At 36.5% G+C, this 18735-nt stretch overlaps 1 protein-coding gene across 6 annotated transcripts in view; it reads left to right on the forward strand.

Moving 5' to 3' along the window:
* ROBO1 (roundabout guidance receptor 1) overlaps positions 1 to 18735 on the forward strand; it is a 688267-nt gene that overhangs the window by 603565 nt on the left and 65967 nt on the right. For 5 of the 6 annotated variants that reach the window (XM_042458015.1, XM_042458018.1, XM_042458017.1 and 2 more), the window contains 7 exons: positions 2167 to 2175; positions 8667 to 8791; positions 11573 to 11744; positions 15657 to 15862; positions 17356 to 17437; positions 17601 to 17769; positions 17880 to 18046. In XM_042458015.1, the coding sequence (XP_042313949.1) occupies positions 2167 to 2175; positions 8667 to 8791; positions 11573 to 11744; positions 15657 to 15862; positions 17356 to 17437; positions 17601 to 17769; positions 17880 to 18046 (930 nt within the window). The remainder of the gene's footprint in view (positions 1 to 2166; positions 2176 to 8666; positions 8792 to 11572; positions 11745 to 15656; positions 15863 to 17355; positions 17438 to 17600; positions 17770 to 17879; positions 18047 to 18735) is intronic. The other variant, XM_042458016.1, reaches the window with a different exon arrangement.

An 18735-nucleotide genomic window follows, 5' to 3' on the forward strand; every position in this document is an offset into this window, starting at 1 on the left:
CTATAATTGGTCAAGAAAGGCAGACTTGTTAGCATTCAAAGCACCATAAATACACAAAAAATGCACTTGCATATATTTAATAATAAAAAATAATGAAAAAATAAATAAAAAACAAGGCAGGGGTGTATATATTTGATAATAAAAATTAATGTAATAAAATAAAAAACAAGCTATAATAAAAATTAATAAAATAAAACAAAAACAAGCAATAATAAAATTAATGAAATAAAATAAAACAAGCAATAATAAAAATTAATAAAATAAAATAAAAACAAGCAATAATAAAAATTAATAAAATAAAATAAAACAAGCAATAATAAAAATTAATAAAATAAAAAATAAAAAGCAATAATAAAAATTTAAAAAATTAAATAAAATAAGTATTTTATATTTTAAAAAATAATTTAAAACCCCCAAACTACCAAGGCAGACCTAATGGCCACTGACTCAGCTTTCCTCTTCCTCCTCCTCCTCCTTCTGTGGCCCAATTCTGCCCTGGCCTTCAGGCACCCTTCCTCCGGCTCCTTCCTCCTCCTCCTCCTCCTTAGGATAGCTGGTGCGGGAGGAAGGGAAGCGGGGTGAGCAGGCGCGCGCGCGGAGGGAATGGAGCAGGCGCGCTCGCTGCCACTGGCCCCTACTGAGGCCTGGGCAGCGCGCAAGCCCTCCCAGTGGGGGCGCGGTGGCAGCGGCGCTTCTGCCGCCGGCCCGCCGAGGAAGAGGAGGAAAGTGGAGCCGGAGGAGGAGGAGGTGGGTCGGCGCCGCAGCAGCCGCATTAGCGGCAGCGGCAATGGCCGGAGTGGGCCCCCCAAACCGGGAACAAGGCACGGGTGGGGGCCCAAACCGGACCGTGACCGGGAGGGGCCCCCCGAAACCGTGAATGGCACGGGGGCCGCCGGGTTATGGCAAGCCTACTCCTTCCAGATGTTGCTGGAGTATAACTCTTCTCACTGACTATATTAAGGGGCAGAGTTGTTGGGAGGTGCAGCCCAGCAGCACCTGGAGAGCCAGAAATTGTCCATTCCTACTGCAGAGTGATAATGCTTATTATAGGATATTGGTGTAGTTCAAAGTTACAGAAGTATGGCTTTCTCTTTTCTAGTTACACCACCCTGAGTTTGAGTTATATTAAACTACAAAATAAAGAAAATGATGGCAATAGCCAAACCATGTTCTAAAAATTAGTAAGAGACCAGTCTTAAGTGGAAGAAACAAGGCAGATCCTCTGCCTATCCATAGCCCTGCTGGCTGGGCAAGGCAGGGAAGAAGGAGGCAGTATTTGGTAGGGGCTGTCCTATTTTTCTCTCACTTGTGATTTGTTTGATTAGTTGGGGTTTTTTTTAAAATATTTGCCCTCTCAGTGATTGCAACAGGAAGAAATTCCCTGCCAGCTTCAGGTGTAGTACTTATAGGAGTGTTTTTTGTTCATAACGTTGCGGACAATAAATTGAGGGAGGAGGGCATAAGGAGAGAATAATCTTTGCTATGTCCAAAGAGATGGAGAAATATTTGGGGGTGGGAAAAGCTGACTCTATCCATCAAAAGAAGCAATTCTGTACCCAGCCAAACCTGTGTGAGAAGCCATTCATCTGTTCTTGCTTACAGGGAATATAATCACCTTGAACACTGAAGGTGATTATGAAAATTACTCTTAGATTAGGTAACAAATGGAACATCATAATACATTTCTATTCTGTGTCCCAGTGTGTAGTATGTAGAAGACAATCAGTACATGTGTTTTAGCAGGTTGGGGGTGGCTCTGTACTGAATATGATCCCATCACTCTGCTCAGCAGGGAGATCCCTTTTCACACTAAAGCACATCTCTTGTATCTTCTTCATGCCTCACAACTCCAGGTTTAGAAATTAGCTTTATCTACAGCTGAAAAGAACATCATTTGCAATGCCATCTGTTTTCATGCTGTTTCTTGTATATCATGAATATGTTCATATTGTCAAATGCTTAACATTTTGATCAACAGCAGCTTGTAGGTTTATGGTTTTTTTTTTACTTTTTAATTATTATCATTTATAGACTGTTCCCATCCCAAAAAAGAACAACATAAAAAGTGATGTATATATAATTAAAAGCACATTCATTTTAATTTGTTTCATTTTGTGTTTGAATTTATTTATTCCATGTTTTCTGTTCTTTTTGTTTTATTTTTAGTTGTATCTGGTAAGTTGAAATTTTATTGGCCATCTTCTAATCATCGTTATTCCTGTGACTGGAACATCTCTTCCCTCTTTCTATCCATACCATTCCATATTTGCCAACAAATCAGCTTCCAACTTTCACTTATAATTGACTGGACAGACTGCAAAGGGCACATTCTGCATGAAGTATGGGTAATTTTTGTGGCAAGGTAATGGCTTGCTTATTTTTATCTGTTTAAATTATTGTAATGTTGAATTCTGAATTTTAAGTTTCCATTTAGCTTTAATTTAATTTAATGTGACCTTACATCCTATTAAAGATGTGCAAATTTTTAACAGTAATGAAATCGTCGATATGTATAGCTGGTCATAGTGATTGCATTTTGTTTATAATCCTGTATTTCATTTATCATAGCTACTGTTCATTTGGTGAAGAAGAATGCCCCCTTTATTCCAGGCCCAGTGGTTTAAAACTGTGTCTTGCCTAATGGAATCTGATTTTTTAAAATTATTTTTTGAATGAGAGAAAGAGAAATGTAAAAGCCTCTTTTAATTGGGGTTTATTTATGTAACCCACAGAACTAGAAAACAATCAGACACATTGGAGAGACAGAAGAGGTATTGTTAGATTTGAAAACTTAGAGAGAAAGAAATAGATAAAACAAAAATGTTTAAGGAACAAGGATACAGATATTTAGTTGCATTTTGTTGTATAATAAAAATTGAATATCTCTTATTATTGGGTCCTTTCTAAGAATATAATTGTATGTACATAAATTACACATTTTTAGCTATTTAAACTGTTGTTCAAATGGATAAATGGGAAGACATAGCTTCCATTAATCTTAAAACAACAAAAGACAGACTGGAAAAGTTGAAGTTAAGAACTTCAATTAAAGAACTTGTGAAATCTGTGGGAAACAAATAAGAAAAAGGGCTATAGCATAAATAAATAATTAAATAAACTGTTTTCTGATTATTATTATTATTATTATTATTAACCTTTATTTATAAAGAGCTGTAAATTTACACATTATGTTTTATAATCCCTAAAAGCAAACTATATAAAAATATAATTGGCCTAATTACCTTATTGTCCTTTTGTTGAAGTCTATTTTAGATGTATTTTAGAAGTAAATACAGTTGCCCTTCTGGACCCCCCACAAAAATGAAAGATTGCCAGTATTCAAGCCCCTTTCCTCCATTTTCAGCCCATAAACAGGCAAGAGACTCAGACTTCAAGTCCACGAAAACAGAGGGGCAATTGTATATAGTTAATACTTTGTTAGTGCTGTGTTTGTTTAATATTTTTACCAGAATCTGATTCAATAGTTTAGCACAGTGGTTCCCAAACTTTGGACCTCCAGATGTTTTGGACTTCAGTTCCCACAAGTCCCAGCCAACTTGGTCAACTGTCAGGAATTCTGGGAGCTGAAGTCCAAAACATTTGGAGGACCAAAATTTGGGAACCACTAGTTTAGCAGGATCCTACCACTTCTAGCAGAATCAGTGAGCTGCCACATCCCATAGCCACCCATACATACTTCTAAGCGTAAACCAGTACTTTGCCAATTTGATGTGCCAATTAAGCCTTAAAGATAGAATACAGATTACAAAATCAAACAAGCACTCTGTAATTTAATGTTGACTTCTGAAACTGTTCAAGACAGAAACTGAATTACATTTAATATAATTATACAATTAAAACCAATGTGATTTTTTTAATCAAAAGGTAATTTTAAAATAAATAAAATAAGGAGAACACAGAGAAAATATACAGAAGAAATTTGCAGACAATCTAAATAACTTTTAAAAAATCCATTCTACAATGGTTTGGTTGAAAGTGGATCTGGAATTTCTTTAGATGCCTTGAGCAGTTTAGGCCTGTTAGAGGCATTCCAGGAATTCCAGTGGTGGCACAGTTTAAAAAAAATAATAACCATATCTATCACAAGATGAATGCCAGCATACCATAGTAGTTTGAGTGTTGGACTAGAACTCCAGGAGATCAGGATTCAACCACTCATTCGGTCATGGAAATCCACTTTCTCTCACTCTCAGCATAAGGCAATAACAACCCAGATCTGAAAAAGATCATGCCAAGAAAACCCATCACAAAATTGATTAAAATGTATTGTAATAAAAAGCAACACAATCCCATGGCCTGGTTCATTCACTGAGGAGTGTTCATGGGTGTGCTTAAAACTTCATAGAAGTAGATTATGAAATCAATTAATAATAAAAATATCTAATTTTAAACATTTAACCTTCAGTGCTGCATTTTGTAGATATAGGCGCTTTACAGAGCACCCAAAAAGTGGGTTCTTCTTGCGGCGCAGTTGGGACGCCACAAGGCGCCAATGACACTCTTGCGGCATCCATCACGTCAAAATGGCAGCACCCATGTGTAAAGGGCGTCGCCATTTTGACGTCCCCAATACGTAGTAGGGGTGAGGTCTGATTGGACGCTGCCATACAGGCCATAGTAGCTATAAAGAATAAAAGACAGACATTTTGTTGTACAGTGGGGTAGGATTTGGTTTCAGGACTCCTTGTGGATACCAAAATAAATGGAAGCTGAAATTCTATTAAATACAGTAAATACAGTAAAATGATGTCCCATATATATATATATATATATATATATATATATATATATATATATATATGGTATTTATACCCCACCCTTCAGCCCTAAAGGCTATCAGAGCGGCTTACAATTATTATTTTTAATTAGACGGTTCCCTGCCCTTGGGCTTACAATCTAGAAGACACGACCCAAAAGGAAAAGGGGATGGTGGTGGGGAAGGGGATGAGGTCCAGTGGTTATTCTCTCCCTCTGAGGCCTGGACCAAGGCAGATGGACTGGAAGGAGGGCTCTTCTTCTTCAGCTAGCCCTGGTGGAGCTAGGCCTGCCTGTTCAAGGTTTGCTTTTTGGAATTATATATAATGTTGAAAACTGTGGGTGGTGGAATCCGTGGATAAAGAATCCGTGGATATGGAGGGGCAGCTGTATGTATATCTAGATTGGCTTTAAAATACCACAGTATTGTAAAACAGAATCGCAAACTGAAAACCAAGCCTTATCTTTTTTGATGACAACTACTCAATTGTTTTCCTCGGATATTTGCTAGAGGCTTTTTTTAAAAAATCCTTTCTAATAACCTGAATTTTGATTTCAGTTAAGACAATACAGTTTTCTTATTGTAAAATTCTCCAAACTGGTGATAAGGGAATGATTAGGTCACTATGATGATGCAACAGTTGTGATGCTGCAGATGTTTTCCAGCAAAACTAAACTCTTTGAATTATGATACAATTGCTTGCCCTGATATCTTGCTTGCCAAATTTGGATGTGGACTTGTTGGCAGCTGTATGAAGAGAAGAAAAGGTGATTGAATTAATGTAATGATAATGTGAGTATGGATCCATACTTAAAGATATGTGCAGAAGTGTGGCCACTTGATTGTTTCACCATGCATCCAGTTTACAATTCCACTGCCTTTAATATACCACCAAAAGTGAGTGGAGTGTTGGGTGAATGGAAGATCATTAAATTCAGCTTTTTGTTGAAAAACATAGTACAAATATAAGGAAGGATGAATTTTTAAGTATGCTGGGCCAAACCTGTTGGAATTGTGCTCAGAAAGCCAGTGTAAGTTTGCTAATGTGCAAATGATCATCAGTAAGACATACACCCCAAAACCAAACTGCATGCTTATCAGACCATTGCTTCATCATAACATGATCAAACCAAAACACTATCTAGTCCAATGTACTGCTTCCCCAGTAGCCACATAAGACATGAATGCCACAGCACACTCCTGCTCATACAACAAATATACAGAAGCATACTGCCTCTGATACAAGAGTATATTCTCATTGTGATGGTTAGCCATTGATATCTTTATTCTCAATTGGTCTAGTCCCTATGCAAAGCTGTACAAGTTGGCAACATTACTACATGCTCTAGCAAGAAATTTAACAATATAGCTATGTGCTGTATTGAGAAGTACTTCCTTATGTCTTTACTGTTCAGTTTCTGGGGATGCTTCCTGGTTCTCCAGCTTACCCACTTTCTTCACCATCATGCATAGTGATATACACTTCTGTACTGTTTCCCCATTACTCATGTTTTTCATAGGTCAAACAGTTTGAAATGTAACATTGTTAAGGTTAATAAAAGCACTCTCATAACACACAAGATGTCTCCACAGTGATTAGAATCACTGTGAGACCATGGACAAAGGTCTGCCAAGTGTTAAACCATTATATTCTGTTGGAGAAAAGAGGAAAAAGCACAAAATGCTGGAAGAAATGAAAGACAACATCAGATGTGCACAGAACACAGTTTATTGTTAGTGTCTTTTGATTAAAAACCCTTCTGATACATATCTTCTATAAAACCAAAACTGTTATAGTTCCCCCCACTATCGTCATAAACCGAAAAATATGTAAGACAAGACAGTCTTCACAAAGGATCTTGAAAAGGGGACAAATCTACTTTCCCTCATGAACTGTTTGGTGAACCACATAGAACCAGATCACTTGAAACAACAAGGGTCCTTCACAAGACCATTTTCTTGTTAGCCATGTGTCTGATACTTATCTCCAATATGAAGATTTTGAATCTCTTCACCTCTTGCTTTCTTCAACCAACTTAGTTTCTTTCTGTGTCTATCGAAATATAACCGCAAGATTACAATGCATTATAAAGAACTCTATCCATCCTAAAATAATACAGGATTATTAGTTTGATCTAGGAAAGCTTTTATAGTTCTTTGACAGGCACACTGCAATCAAGCTAACTATCAGATATTTGGGAAAGTGATTGTCTTTGTTCTAAGAACTCTAAAACATTGAACGGTAATTATTACATGCTGTACCTGTGATACTCATTAAGAGAAGGAGTGAGAAAAATTAGTCCATCAAGTGGTAAAGGAGGTAAAGATGGAAAAATAGAAATCATTAAGACCTCCAAGTTATCAATATTGTGTGGTTGCAGTATAAGAGAGTAAAGTGAAGTAGAGGTTTTTAAAAGAATATTTTTTTACTCCAATTCAGTCACTGTGCCTAATACACTCAGCTGCCATGGCTTAATGCAACTGACATAATTTTTGACGTTCTATTTACTGCTAGATGAAGTGGCCATTTATGTCTATATAAATCAAACAGTTTGGACAATGCTGGCAGTATTTATAATGTCACGATGAGCAGATGTTTCGAATTTGCCTTCATTTACATATAGATTTTGTTTGAACATGCCCTTGCCTATGTAAATGAAGGTGGTATTCTGCTTCACTGTTGCTTTAAATTCATTCCTCTTCAGTAATTGCACTGAAGATCTTTAAATGGTTATAATTTACGCAGTAGCAATCCTGGAGCTTTTGAGTTAAATTGGGGGGAAAAAATGAGCATCCCATCCTGCATCAAAATCAAGCCTCTTATAGAAGCTATTAAATGACTCCTAAGCTACAGTAAATCAAAGATTATGACTTTTATGTATCCAAACCCTGAATTTACAATCATTTTGTGTGTGTGTGTGTGTGTGTGTGTGTGTTTTACTGTAAGAGTTAGTAGTGCAGAATGTAAGGACATTTTTCTTTTCTTTTGTTGTGACCTATAGAAATCCTCCTCTTTTAAAGTTCTGCCCCTCCTCCAAGTACTTTTGTAAAATGCTTCACAGAAGGCAATTAGGCTTTGTGAAATTTCAGACAAAGGCTGTGCACTTCACATTTTTAACAAAGAGAAGTATTTATAAGCACTAGCTGTCATTTAAAAAGAGTGAAAGCTGAGCTCCTCACTCTTTTCCTGTAAAAGGGGTATTTTCCTGTGGAAGTCGGCCATCAGAACTTAGTTTGGCCTGCTATTATTGTTTAAATCAGACTGTCCTTTTTTTAAAAAAAAAAAAAAACTTCTACCTAATTTAGTTAACTTTTTTTTTAAATGTCCATTAAAAACCGAGGTTGAGATGCATGGGCTGGAGTTTTGTTTTCCTTTGGGTGGTAGCTTTATGATTTTGGTATATTTGGGCTATTTACCTCTATCAAACTCAGGGTTGCCATCTGTGGTTGTAGCTGGCTTGCTTTTTGCCATGGGGGCAAGGGACCATTGAAGCCAAATGGAAGGAGAAGCAGAAAAGGAGGAATTTCCATATGTGTCACTATATGCAGACCACAAAGGAGAATGAGTTGCTACTGGTCATGCTTTGGTAATTTTGACCAGTCTCTCCACCCCCACCCTTTTGACAAGCAAGCACAACAGCAGGCCTTTACCTTGCTTGCTCTGCTTCTGTTAAAGAAATGAAACTCCAGATCCATCCCAGCATACCAGATATATAAACTCAGTTGCAGCCATCCGTGTTATTTAGTATATGCCATTTTATGTAAATTTGTGCCATTGTCTTCTTTTTGGTGATAGAAATACTCTTTTTCATCAATATGGAAGTAGCAGGAAGTCTTACTGGCTTAATAATAAATCCTTGTCATTTTACTGTACTTTTTCCTCCTTCAGAGCCACCACACTTTGTTGTGAAACCTCGTGACCAAGTGGTTGCACTGGGCAGAACTGTGACTTTCCAGTGCGAAGCAACTGGAAATCCTCAGCCAGCAATATTTTGGCGAAGAGAAGGAAGTCAGGTAAAAGGAATTCCTCTTAGATTTCGCCAATGTTGGGGCATAGTGAATGCTCAAGTAGGTTGCATGTAGCCTTTAACTTACGTTTCCCATTAGTGAGTTGGAGTGAATATTTTTAAACACACACACAGCATATATATGCGCGGTACACACCGCCCAAAAAGGGCGGCCTGCCGGCGCCTGTTTTCCGCAAGGAAGAGACAGCCCCCAAACCGTGCGGCTTCCCTGCAGAGGAAAAAGAAAATGGTGAAAAATGGGTTCTTTTTACGCCACAGCAGTGGCATAACTAGTGCGCCACTGGTGCACTGGTTCCGTAAGCACCGTGTGAACGCTGTGCAGCACGTACATAACAATGGCAGCATCATGTATACAGGGCACTGCCATTGTTACGCCCTCGTCACATGCTAGGGTTGTGGGGTGTGTAGGCACTCTGCCCCCAGGCAACCCTAGCACGTGATGAGAGCATCACAAACAGCCCATGTGTACCGGGCCATAGGTAGTTTTTTCAAAAATCCTGTTGGTTGCAGTGCACATTTTGTGCAGTGTGCATTTTTAGACAGATACTAAATTTTAAATTAAACTGTTGGTTCCTTCTCCTTTGTTGAACAGATGCCAGAGAGTAGTATGAAAAGGGAGAAGAAAAAGATCAGCAACAAGGATTACTTAGTACTTAGACTGTAATGAGAGATAGTACAGTATACAGTGTTTGTTTTAGTAATTTCAGAAATATGCAAGACAGTGAGAATGAAAGGTGGGTATTAAAAGCTATTTAGTGTAATTTTTAGTTAAACAGTGAAAGCTGGATCTGACAATTGTAGGCTATTTGTATATGAAATAAGTTTCAGACTTTATTGATCACTATTAGTAGCATAACTTCTAATTTTGTATCGACTGCAGAATGTGTAAAGCTTTTATGGTAACAGGCTTCCAGTTGCTGTGGTCCAAAGAACTTCTATAGATATCAAGAACTTCATAGAAGATTATTTTGTTCAATAAAGGCTCCATCTGTCCTGCATAATCCACTTTGACACCACTTTATCTGCCTTGTCTGAATGCTATGGAATCCTGGGAAATGTAGTTTGTTGTAGCTGTCTGACAGAGAATCACAAAATTACAATTCCCAAATTCCACAGCACTGAGCCATTTCAGTTAAAGTGATGTCAACCTGGCTTATTTCTGCAGTGCGAATGCAGCCTAAAGTTTCTTAGTTGGGGCAATGGCCATAAAAATATATGTTCAAAATCCCTTTGGGAGGTAAGAACCAGCTTCATGTTAATATTAACACAGAAATAGAGTAAACATTTACCTACCATTATTTATACAGTGTTTAAAATGATATAAATCATTTTTGAGTGCTTTCACCAAAGCCCAGTCTAAAAGAGTGATTTCACATATTAAAGATTTAATTAATATATTTGCATTCTCTTATTATATTATGGTTTTTTTAAAGGGGGGATGCACATATTGGTGGTTCTTTATATTCAACCAGATTTTTTTGCATTTTTTTTTTAAATTCACACTTGGATATAACTGTCTACAGACAGACATGGGGAACAGAGCCTTCTCTGATATAAACATAATATAATCTTTCCCATCTTGACTGCTACTTTTACTAATTCTAACCAAAAACAATCCTCTGTTAAATAATGTATGTACTTGACTATAAGTCAACTTCATGTATAAGTCGAGGGCAGGTTGTGGGATCAGAATTATGGATTTTGATATAACCCTTGGATAAGTCAAAAGTATTAATTTAGAGGCACATGGCAATGTTATAAAGGATGAAGCAGAGAAAACAATGCTTTGCATTAGGAATCAAAACTAAGCTCCATTTAGTTCTGTGTGGCTTACTCCCAACTGAAGAAGTATAGTTCTGAAGTCCTGTAATGTTAATGTGGGATGATGCATTGATGTTTTGTCCAATCTAGCCATGTAGAAAGCACAACATAATGACTACCATATATACTCGTCTATAAGTTGAGACATTTATACCCAAGAATTGATCCCAAAATCCTGGGTCAACTGATATACAGGTCAATATGGTAATGCCCACTTTTCCTCCATACCTGGGAATGGGCTGCTGAAAGCAGCAAGAGTGCAGGGTGCTTTTTATTTCTTTGGGAGCAACAGCTGATCCAGTCACAAACACACACACACACCTTCCTTCCCAATTTCCAGCAAGCATGCACACAGGCGCACACACACACTTTCTCTCCTTCCCTGCTGTAGCTCCTTTTACATTTGGCTCTCTCCCAACTCACTCTTCACCCCTGCCTCCTCTTCACCCTCTGTGAGAAAACAACCCGGCTGCTGCAGACAACTGAGGATGGGCCAGCAGTGAAGAGCTCCCGTGACAGGGGGAATCTACTTTAAAAGTAGGTTTCTTGGCAGGGTTGAAGGTGCCTGTGACTGTTTAACCCCACTCCAAGGGGGGGAAATGGCTGCAACTGGGGATCTTTGGTGCTTCCTTACTGCAGCAGAGAAAGTCTCTGTCCACTGCCGGGGAAATGCTGAAGAGCCATCATGGACCTAACAATCCCTAAGGTTTTATCCTCGACTTATCCATGGGTCATATCAGTATCCATAACTTTGGCCCCTCGATTTATACATGAGATTAACTTATAGTCAAGTATATATGGTATATCTGAAAAATAAGAATCATGTTTTGTTTATGCTAATAAGCAAACAAATGCCTTTTGTAGCTAGTCTAACTATTAAGGGTGTTTGGCTATATATAAATATATACCTGACTTGCTACTTTTTCCATATCTCTTTATTTTCCAGAACCTGCTTTTTTCATACCAACCTCCTCAGTCTTCCAATCGGTTTTCTGTCTCTCAAACTGGTGACCTCACTATTACAAATGTCCAGCGAACTGATGTTGGCTATTATATCTGCCAGACTTTAAATGTTGCTGGGAGCATCACAACAAAAGCGTATTTGGAGGTTACTGATGGTAAAGTGTTTAAAATTTATTTTTATATTGTTAATAGTATCACACCAATAGGATATGATTCTGTGTTGATATGCTTGCCATAGAATATAATGTGGAATACACTGAAAATACACAGCCTTGCACTATGTGTATATATCTGTCTGTGATGTAAACAATATTTCATAAGACTAGTTTTTACTGGAAAATTAAATGAAATGCAATTATGAATTATTGATTAAATTATAAAATATTGCTCAAACAAGTGTAAATTGATTGGCTTTCACAGTATCAAAAATACATTGTTGTTGCTGTGTGCCTCCAAGTCATTTTTTACTTATGGTGACCCTAAGGCTTTTCCCATAGGGCTTTCTTGGCAAGTGTCTACAGAGGGGGTTTGTCATTGCCACCTTCTGAGGCTGAGAGAGTGTGACTTGTCCAAGATCACCCAGTGGGTTTTTATGCTCAGGCAGGAATTTGAACCCTTGTTTCCAGAGGCATAGTCCAATACTTAAACTGCTATAAAGCACACACATAGTTCAGTCTAAAAAAGTAAACATGTTTTTTGGTGTAGATACACTAAGGGCATGACAAAATAGTTTATACATTAAGTATATGTCAGTTAAGAATATATGACAAAATAAAGTCCAGTACTTGATGGTTTTATATGATTTTATGTTGTTCTTAAACCCACCCACCCCTTTTCTTCCCTTTTTAGTTTTTCCTTTTAGTTTTGCATACTGTATCGATGGGACAATTTCTTCACAGTATAGCTGTATAATAGTTGTAACATTACTGAAACAATCTGATAGTTCTGAAAGTTTAATAAATAAAAAAAGCCTAGTTCTCATATTATGAAATTAGTCTGATACTGGTTTATGGAACCAGATACCTAGTGCTTACCTGCTTATTCAACCAGTTGCAGAAAATGTAACATGGTTTCTTCCAGCACATTTTCTTCCCACCATGTCTAAAATGGGAAACAATGTGATCTTTATTTATTTATTTATTCATTCATTTATTTATTTACTGTATTTATATAGCTATTTTATGAATCAGTTTCTTGAATTGTGCACCAAACAAACACAACATTAAAATATTATCATATTGTGAGCTACTTTGGGCCCAATATTGGGGAATTGTTAGAAATAAATAAAATAAAAATAATTAAAAACAAAAATGCAGTTAAAGGGTGTTTTTTAAGCCCTAATTAGAATCAAAATTAGGTTTCCATTGACCAGAAATCATAGGACATTATGTTTTAAGAAACTAGCATATCATCATTGTGCAGAAATGATATGGCCACGTGGTTCATTTCTAGGGTTGTCAAGCTTTTAAAGTAGCAATAAGGGACAGTAAAAATTTACAATGTGTAGGATTAACCATTGAGCTATAACAAAAATGTGTTTTACCTAAATAGCAAATAAAACTATTACTTTCTGTTATCTTGGCCCTGTGTTTCTCAATAAAGTATCTGCTGGGATTTGCTTCCTAGAATCACTGTGGATAACAAATCTGTGGATGCTCCAGTCTCATTAAATACAATGACACAGTATAATGGTGTCCCTTATCTAAAATGGCAAAATCAAGATTTGCTGTTTGAAATTCATATTTTTTTTAATGTCTTCAAATCATGTATGGTTAGATCCATGGATAAAGAATCTGTGCATATGGAGGACTGACTGTATAATGTTCACAGTATCCAAATATACATTACTTTATGATGTACTTTATGAAAGTCTCAGTTTGGTCTGTTTTTTTTTAATTTTATTTATGTCATGCGTCAACAATCCTGAATCTGTAAGTTAGACAGGGCAGGGGGTTGGACTGGATGACCTTTGTGGTCTCTCCCAATTCTATGATTCAAAGTAAAACTTACTTGAATCTCAAATTCGGTTAGATGTACAGTTGGCCCTTCTTATACACTGACTTTTTAGACACAGATTCAAGCATCCACAGTTTGAAAATGTTTTTAAAAAGTATAAATTTCAAATATCAAACCTTGATTTTCCATTTTTTATAAGGGACACCATTTTGCTATGTCATTATATTTAATGGGACTTGAGCATCCATGGATTTTGTTAACCACAGGGGATCTTTGAACCAAACCCCAGTGAATAACAAGGGTCCACTGTACAGAACATGTGTTCTTCCTATCATTCTCACAACCCAAAATACAGGACTGAGGGGTAGGTCTATTCTAATCTACATAATGGACAAGGTTTCAAGTCCTCAAATTAAGAACATCCCTTCTCATATGGGACACTTGGGAACTCCATTCATTTCCCTTGGTTACTAGACTAAGATTTTGATGACTGAATTGTACCTAAGTGTTAAGATAGCATATGCATCAGTATGGTTAATAGTTTGTGCATTGAATTATGACTCTGGAAACCCAGGCTGGAATCCCTGATTAGGCATGGAAACCCACTGGGTGACCTTGGACAAGTTACACTGTCAGCCTCAGAGGAAGGCAAGGGCAAACCTCTTCTGAATAAATTCCACCAAGAAAACTCTGATACGTTCACCTTAGTGTAGTCAGTCTTGATTTGAAGGCACATAACAACAATAGCTCTGAGGCGTTCCGAGAGAAAGAAATAATTTTGGAGAAAAATATAGCATAGTCTAAAAAATATTACACTACATTTTTGAGTGCAGTCAAATCAGCCTGGTTGGCACTGTTGTGTAATAATTATAACAGAGAACACCTTCAACCTGTCAAAAAAGATGATGATAAAATTTAATGGCTTAAAATATTTTCCCTAGATTACTATGAAAAATAAATAATATAAATCTGAGGAAGTTTGTTGTTAATAAATTAAAAGCAAAACATATTCCATAGTGAAATTATCCAAATACTGAATTTTATGGAAATATACTCCTAATATAGTGCACCCGCGTCATATGCGGCTTTCAGCATACACATCCCATAGGAAATAATCCGGCATGTGCCCATGGCACGTGTGCACTGCCACGCTGCTGCACTGCCACATGCACAAAGGTAAAGAAAGGGCAGACTGTATATGCAAGAGTTAACTTCTTTTATGTTCCTTCTTTTTGGTGATTTTGTGCTATAAATCAGTCTTAACTCTTTTGTGATGTAAACCAATCTCAACCAATCACCATTCAATCCAAAGTGTTTCTTTGTATCAATCTGACAATATTTTGTACACTTTAAAAAAAAACAGTTAATTAACTACTTGCACAGTTTGCAGATCAACTGTACAATGCAATAAATGACTTAAGGCCTTGTAAAAGTTATTTAACATTATTTATTATTTGCATTCAAAAAAAATGGAATATGGTGTCTTTGTGAAACACCAGTGATGTTGTAAACTGCTTAGACACTGCCTTAGGTGGTATGAAGTGGTATATAAATGAAGTTTGTGTTTGTTTGATCAGCTGTAATGCTAACTTACATTTATATTTAATGTTTTCACTAATCAATATGGACATTGTCATTTCGGAAATCTTGTACAGTAGAGATGGCACCAGTTGACTACATAATCTGAAATCTGTTAAATTGTCACCATACTAACAAGTTTTAGTTTTTTTAAAAAAAAAAATGCTGAGAAATTCCTGTCTCTATTAAATTTGAGCCGCTACTTGGTGTAACAAAAATAAATAGGAAAAGACACCTTTCAGAGAAGATTGAAAAATTATTCAGAGACTCTTTGAAGGTTAATGAAACTAAGCGAATGCCAGAATGAGTCTAATATATGACACCACTTTTGTCCTCTTAATAATATTGGATATTCTGTAGTTGAACATCATATTATTATCCCCTGAATAATGCATGCCTTCCACTTTAATTGCTTATTTAATTATCTTTAGATTATTTTAAAGCCTAGGGCTACCACTGTTGCTTAGATGATTAAAAAAAATTGCTTGTAGTTGCAGAAATCTTCATTTTTCTCCCTGTTGTTCTTTTGCCAGTGATTGCAGACCGGCCTCCGCCTGTCATTCGCCAAGGTCCTGTGAATCAGACAGTAGCTGTGGATGGTACTTTGGTACTCAGCTGTGTGGCTGCAGGCACCTTAATGCCCACAATTCTCTGGAGAAAAGATGGCATCCTCATCTCTACACAGGATTCCCGTATCAAGCAGCTGGAGACTGGGGCATTACAGATTCGATATGCCAAGGTAGTTTAATAATGAAATTACACAGTACAATGTATTTTGCTCTTTGGTGTTTGCCTTGGAGCCAAGAATGTTGCAGTCACCAATTTTAGAACTGATGAAATGTTAAATAACCACATTAATATTATCTTTCTTTTAGCCTTCTCTTCTTGAAATAGCTTATTCTGCATTCCCAAAGTACTTTAGATTATATCAGAGCCAATGGCAAGTTATATCAGATTTCATAAGTAAAGTTTGTTATAGAAAAATTAATTTAGAAAAAAAATTTTTTTTGGTACCCCATGGTGGTAATAGTGGTGTTGATAGTGAAACAAAGTTTGTAAATGGGTAGAGGCTTTACCATAAACATTTTATAAGAACGCTTCAGGTTTCTATAATGAGTAAATAGTAAGCAGTAACTAAATTACAGTTCCAAAATTTTTGCAAAGACTGTCATCTTAGCTTTAAACAGTTTTTAAGATATTCCTTCTAGGTTCAGTTTAACTATAGTTTAACTTCTTTTGTGGTAGCTCTCCCTTTTGTCATTTTTATGTTTTCTATGGTTAATAAAATTAGACCAATGGAAATAAATCTTTTCATACAAAAGTTTACATGAAACATTGTGGTTACCTGCCCAGACATTTCTTCATGCCACCACAGAATTTGTTGCTGACATGTTCTGCTGGAATAAACAAACAAACAAAAAATTAGCTCAACTTTTTCAGAATTGGTTCAACTTTAATTATTTTAGTATTACTTTTGCATTCTTTCTTCATATAGATTTACCCAAGGATTTTAGTATAAGGGACCGTTTATCTAAATCACTACAAACAAATATTATTTCTTTTAATTCTGCAGAAAAAAATCTTGTAAGACTACATATGGTCAAGAAAATGAAACAATTTTGTCTTGTAATGCTCACTCATTCCTTTTTTGTATTATAATCATTTATTCATTTCTGATATATGTTCTTACCATACTACTGTGTTATAGCAACATCTGCTATAATTACCATCACAACATCATGTGGAATCCTGGGATTTGTAATTTAGTGAGGCCTAAGAGCTCTCTGGCTGAGAATTTTAAATGTCCCTCCCTAAACTAAATTCCCAGAATTCCATAGCATGTTGCCATGACAGCTGAAGTGGAATATAGCACTGTAAAAGCGTAATGTGATAAGGACAGTAGTAGTTCAATGGCATTTAAGAATGTTGTGTATATTAGCAGCTTGGCTAATTAGAGACCACCAAAGTTGTCTAAGTGATGAAGTATCCTAATCACTTACTCTATGTACTTTATGTGCTTAAGTATATTTCTCATCATTTTGCAAGAACCATGGCATAATTAAAAGTAGATGGCACAGGGTTAAGGTATTTTATTTGTTGATTGACTGCCCCCTTTCTTTCCTTAAATCTCATAATTGGAGACTTTGAGTGAGTTAACCTATATTGATTGGACAGATAAACCTATTGAGTGTCTGATTATTACAAATTTTTATTATGTTTTCTTCCCTTCAGCTGGGTGACACTGGTCGGTACACCTGCATTGCCTCAACTCCAAGTGGTGAAGCATCATGGAGTGCTTTCATTGAAGTCCAAGGTAAATTAATCAGGGTTACTTTGGCTACAGCAGGAACCATGAATGTAAGCAGTTGCAGTCTACACTGTCTCTAATTATAATATAAATTTAAGTGTGTTGATACAAGCACATTGGTAGTCCTGTGTAAGCTTTCTGGTCATAAGCCCTTATTGTCTTTTATTAGAGTTTGGAGTTCCAGTGCAGCCACCAAGACCCACTGATCCTAACTTGATTCCCAGTGCACCATCAAAACCTGAAGTTGCTGATGTCAGCAGAAATACAGTAACACTGTCCTGGAAGCCTAATTTGAATTCAGGTGCAACTCCAACCTCTTATATAATAGAGGCCTTCAGGTATTATGCCTTTCATGTGATCTAGTTGTGCTTATGTTTTTAGCTTGTTAAATCACAGGCATGCACTAACCCGTCTTGTATATATGTGTATATGTATGTTTTCTCCTTAGCCATGCAGCTGGCAGCAGCTGGCAAACTGTAGCAGAAAATGTGAAAACAGAAACATTTGCTGTTAAAGGACTGAAACCAAATGCAATTTATCTTTTCCTCATTCGGGCAGCCAATGCATATGGAATTAGCGATCCCAGCCAGATATCTGACCCAGTGAAAACACAAGGTAAAACATGTATTTAACACTGAGCTGAAGGCAATCATTTGCATCCTTGATTTTCAGCTTAGATAGTTATGTTGTTTAAAGGAAAGCAGATACACCCATTTTAACTACTGCTATCAATCCAGTTTGGAGACATCTTTGTTAGGAATTCTTTGGTCTTGGGAAAACAACTGTATGTACACAGCAGTGTTCAGTGAGAAAGAGAAAGGCTATTTTTTTTTTAATCTGAAAAGTTAGGGGGTTTTAGCAGTAGGAGCTGTGCTTTCACAAATATTAAATAAAAGTTTTGGCTAACTGCACGGTTATTGCTCAGAAAGTATGCCATCATACAGAGTAACTCATTTTTAATTGTAAAAAATAAGATGATAGAATTGCACCCAACCAAACATGAATTGGTGTTAGTTAAGTAATGCACAACCTTTTAACCACAGTGGGGGCACCAGAGTAGAAGCATCTATACATGTCTAAGTAATTCCATAATGTTTCAAAGAATGTTTTAAGATGTCATGTGTTTTTCCTGTGTAATGAAACACAGAAGTATAATGAGTATAATGATAAATCAATACTAGTTGAATCTCCCTTATCCAAAATGCTTAGGGACTATCCTTTCATTTTAGGATCAGTACAGGTGATACCTAAATAAAAATAATAAAATTTATAAACTGTGAAACGCTGGATAATTTTTTGCACAA

This window comes from Sceloporus undulatus, chromosome 3, assembly GCF_019175285.1.
Source record: "Sceloporus undulatus isolate JIND9_A2432 ecotype Alabama chromosome 3, SceUnd_v1.1, whole genome shotgun sequence".
In the NCBI taxonomy this organism is placed as follows: domain Eukaryota; kingdom Metazoa; phylum Chordata; class Lepidosauria; order Squamata; family Phrynosomatidae; genus Sceloporus; species Sceloporus undulatus.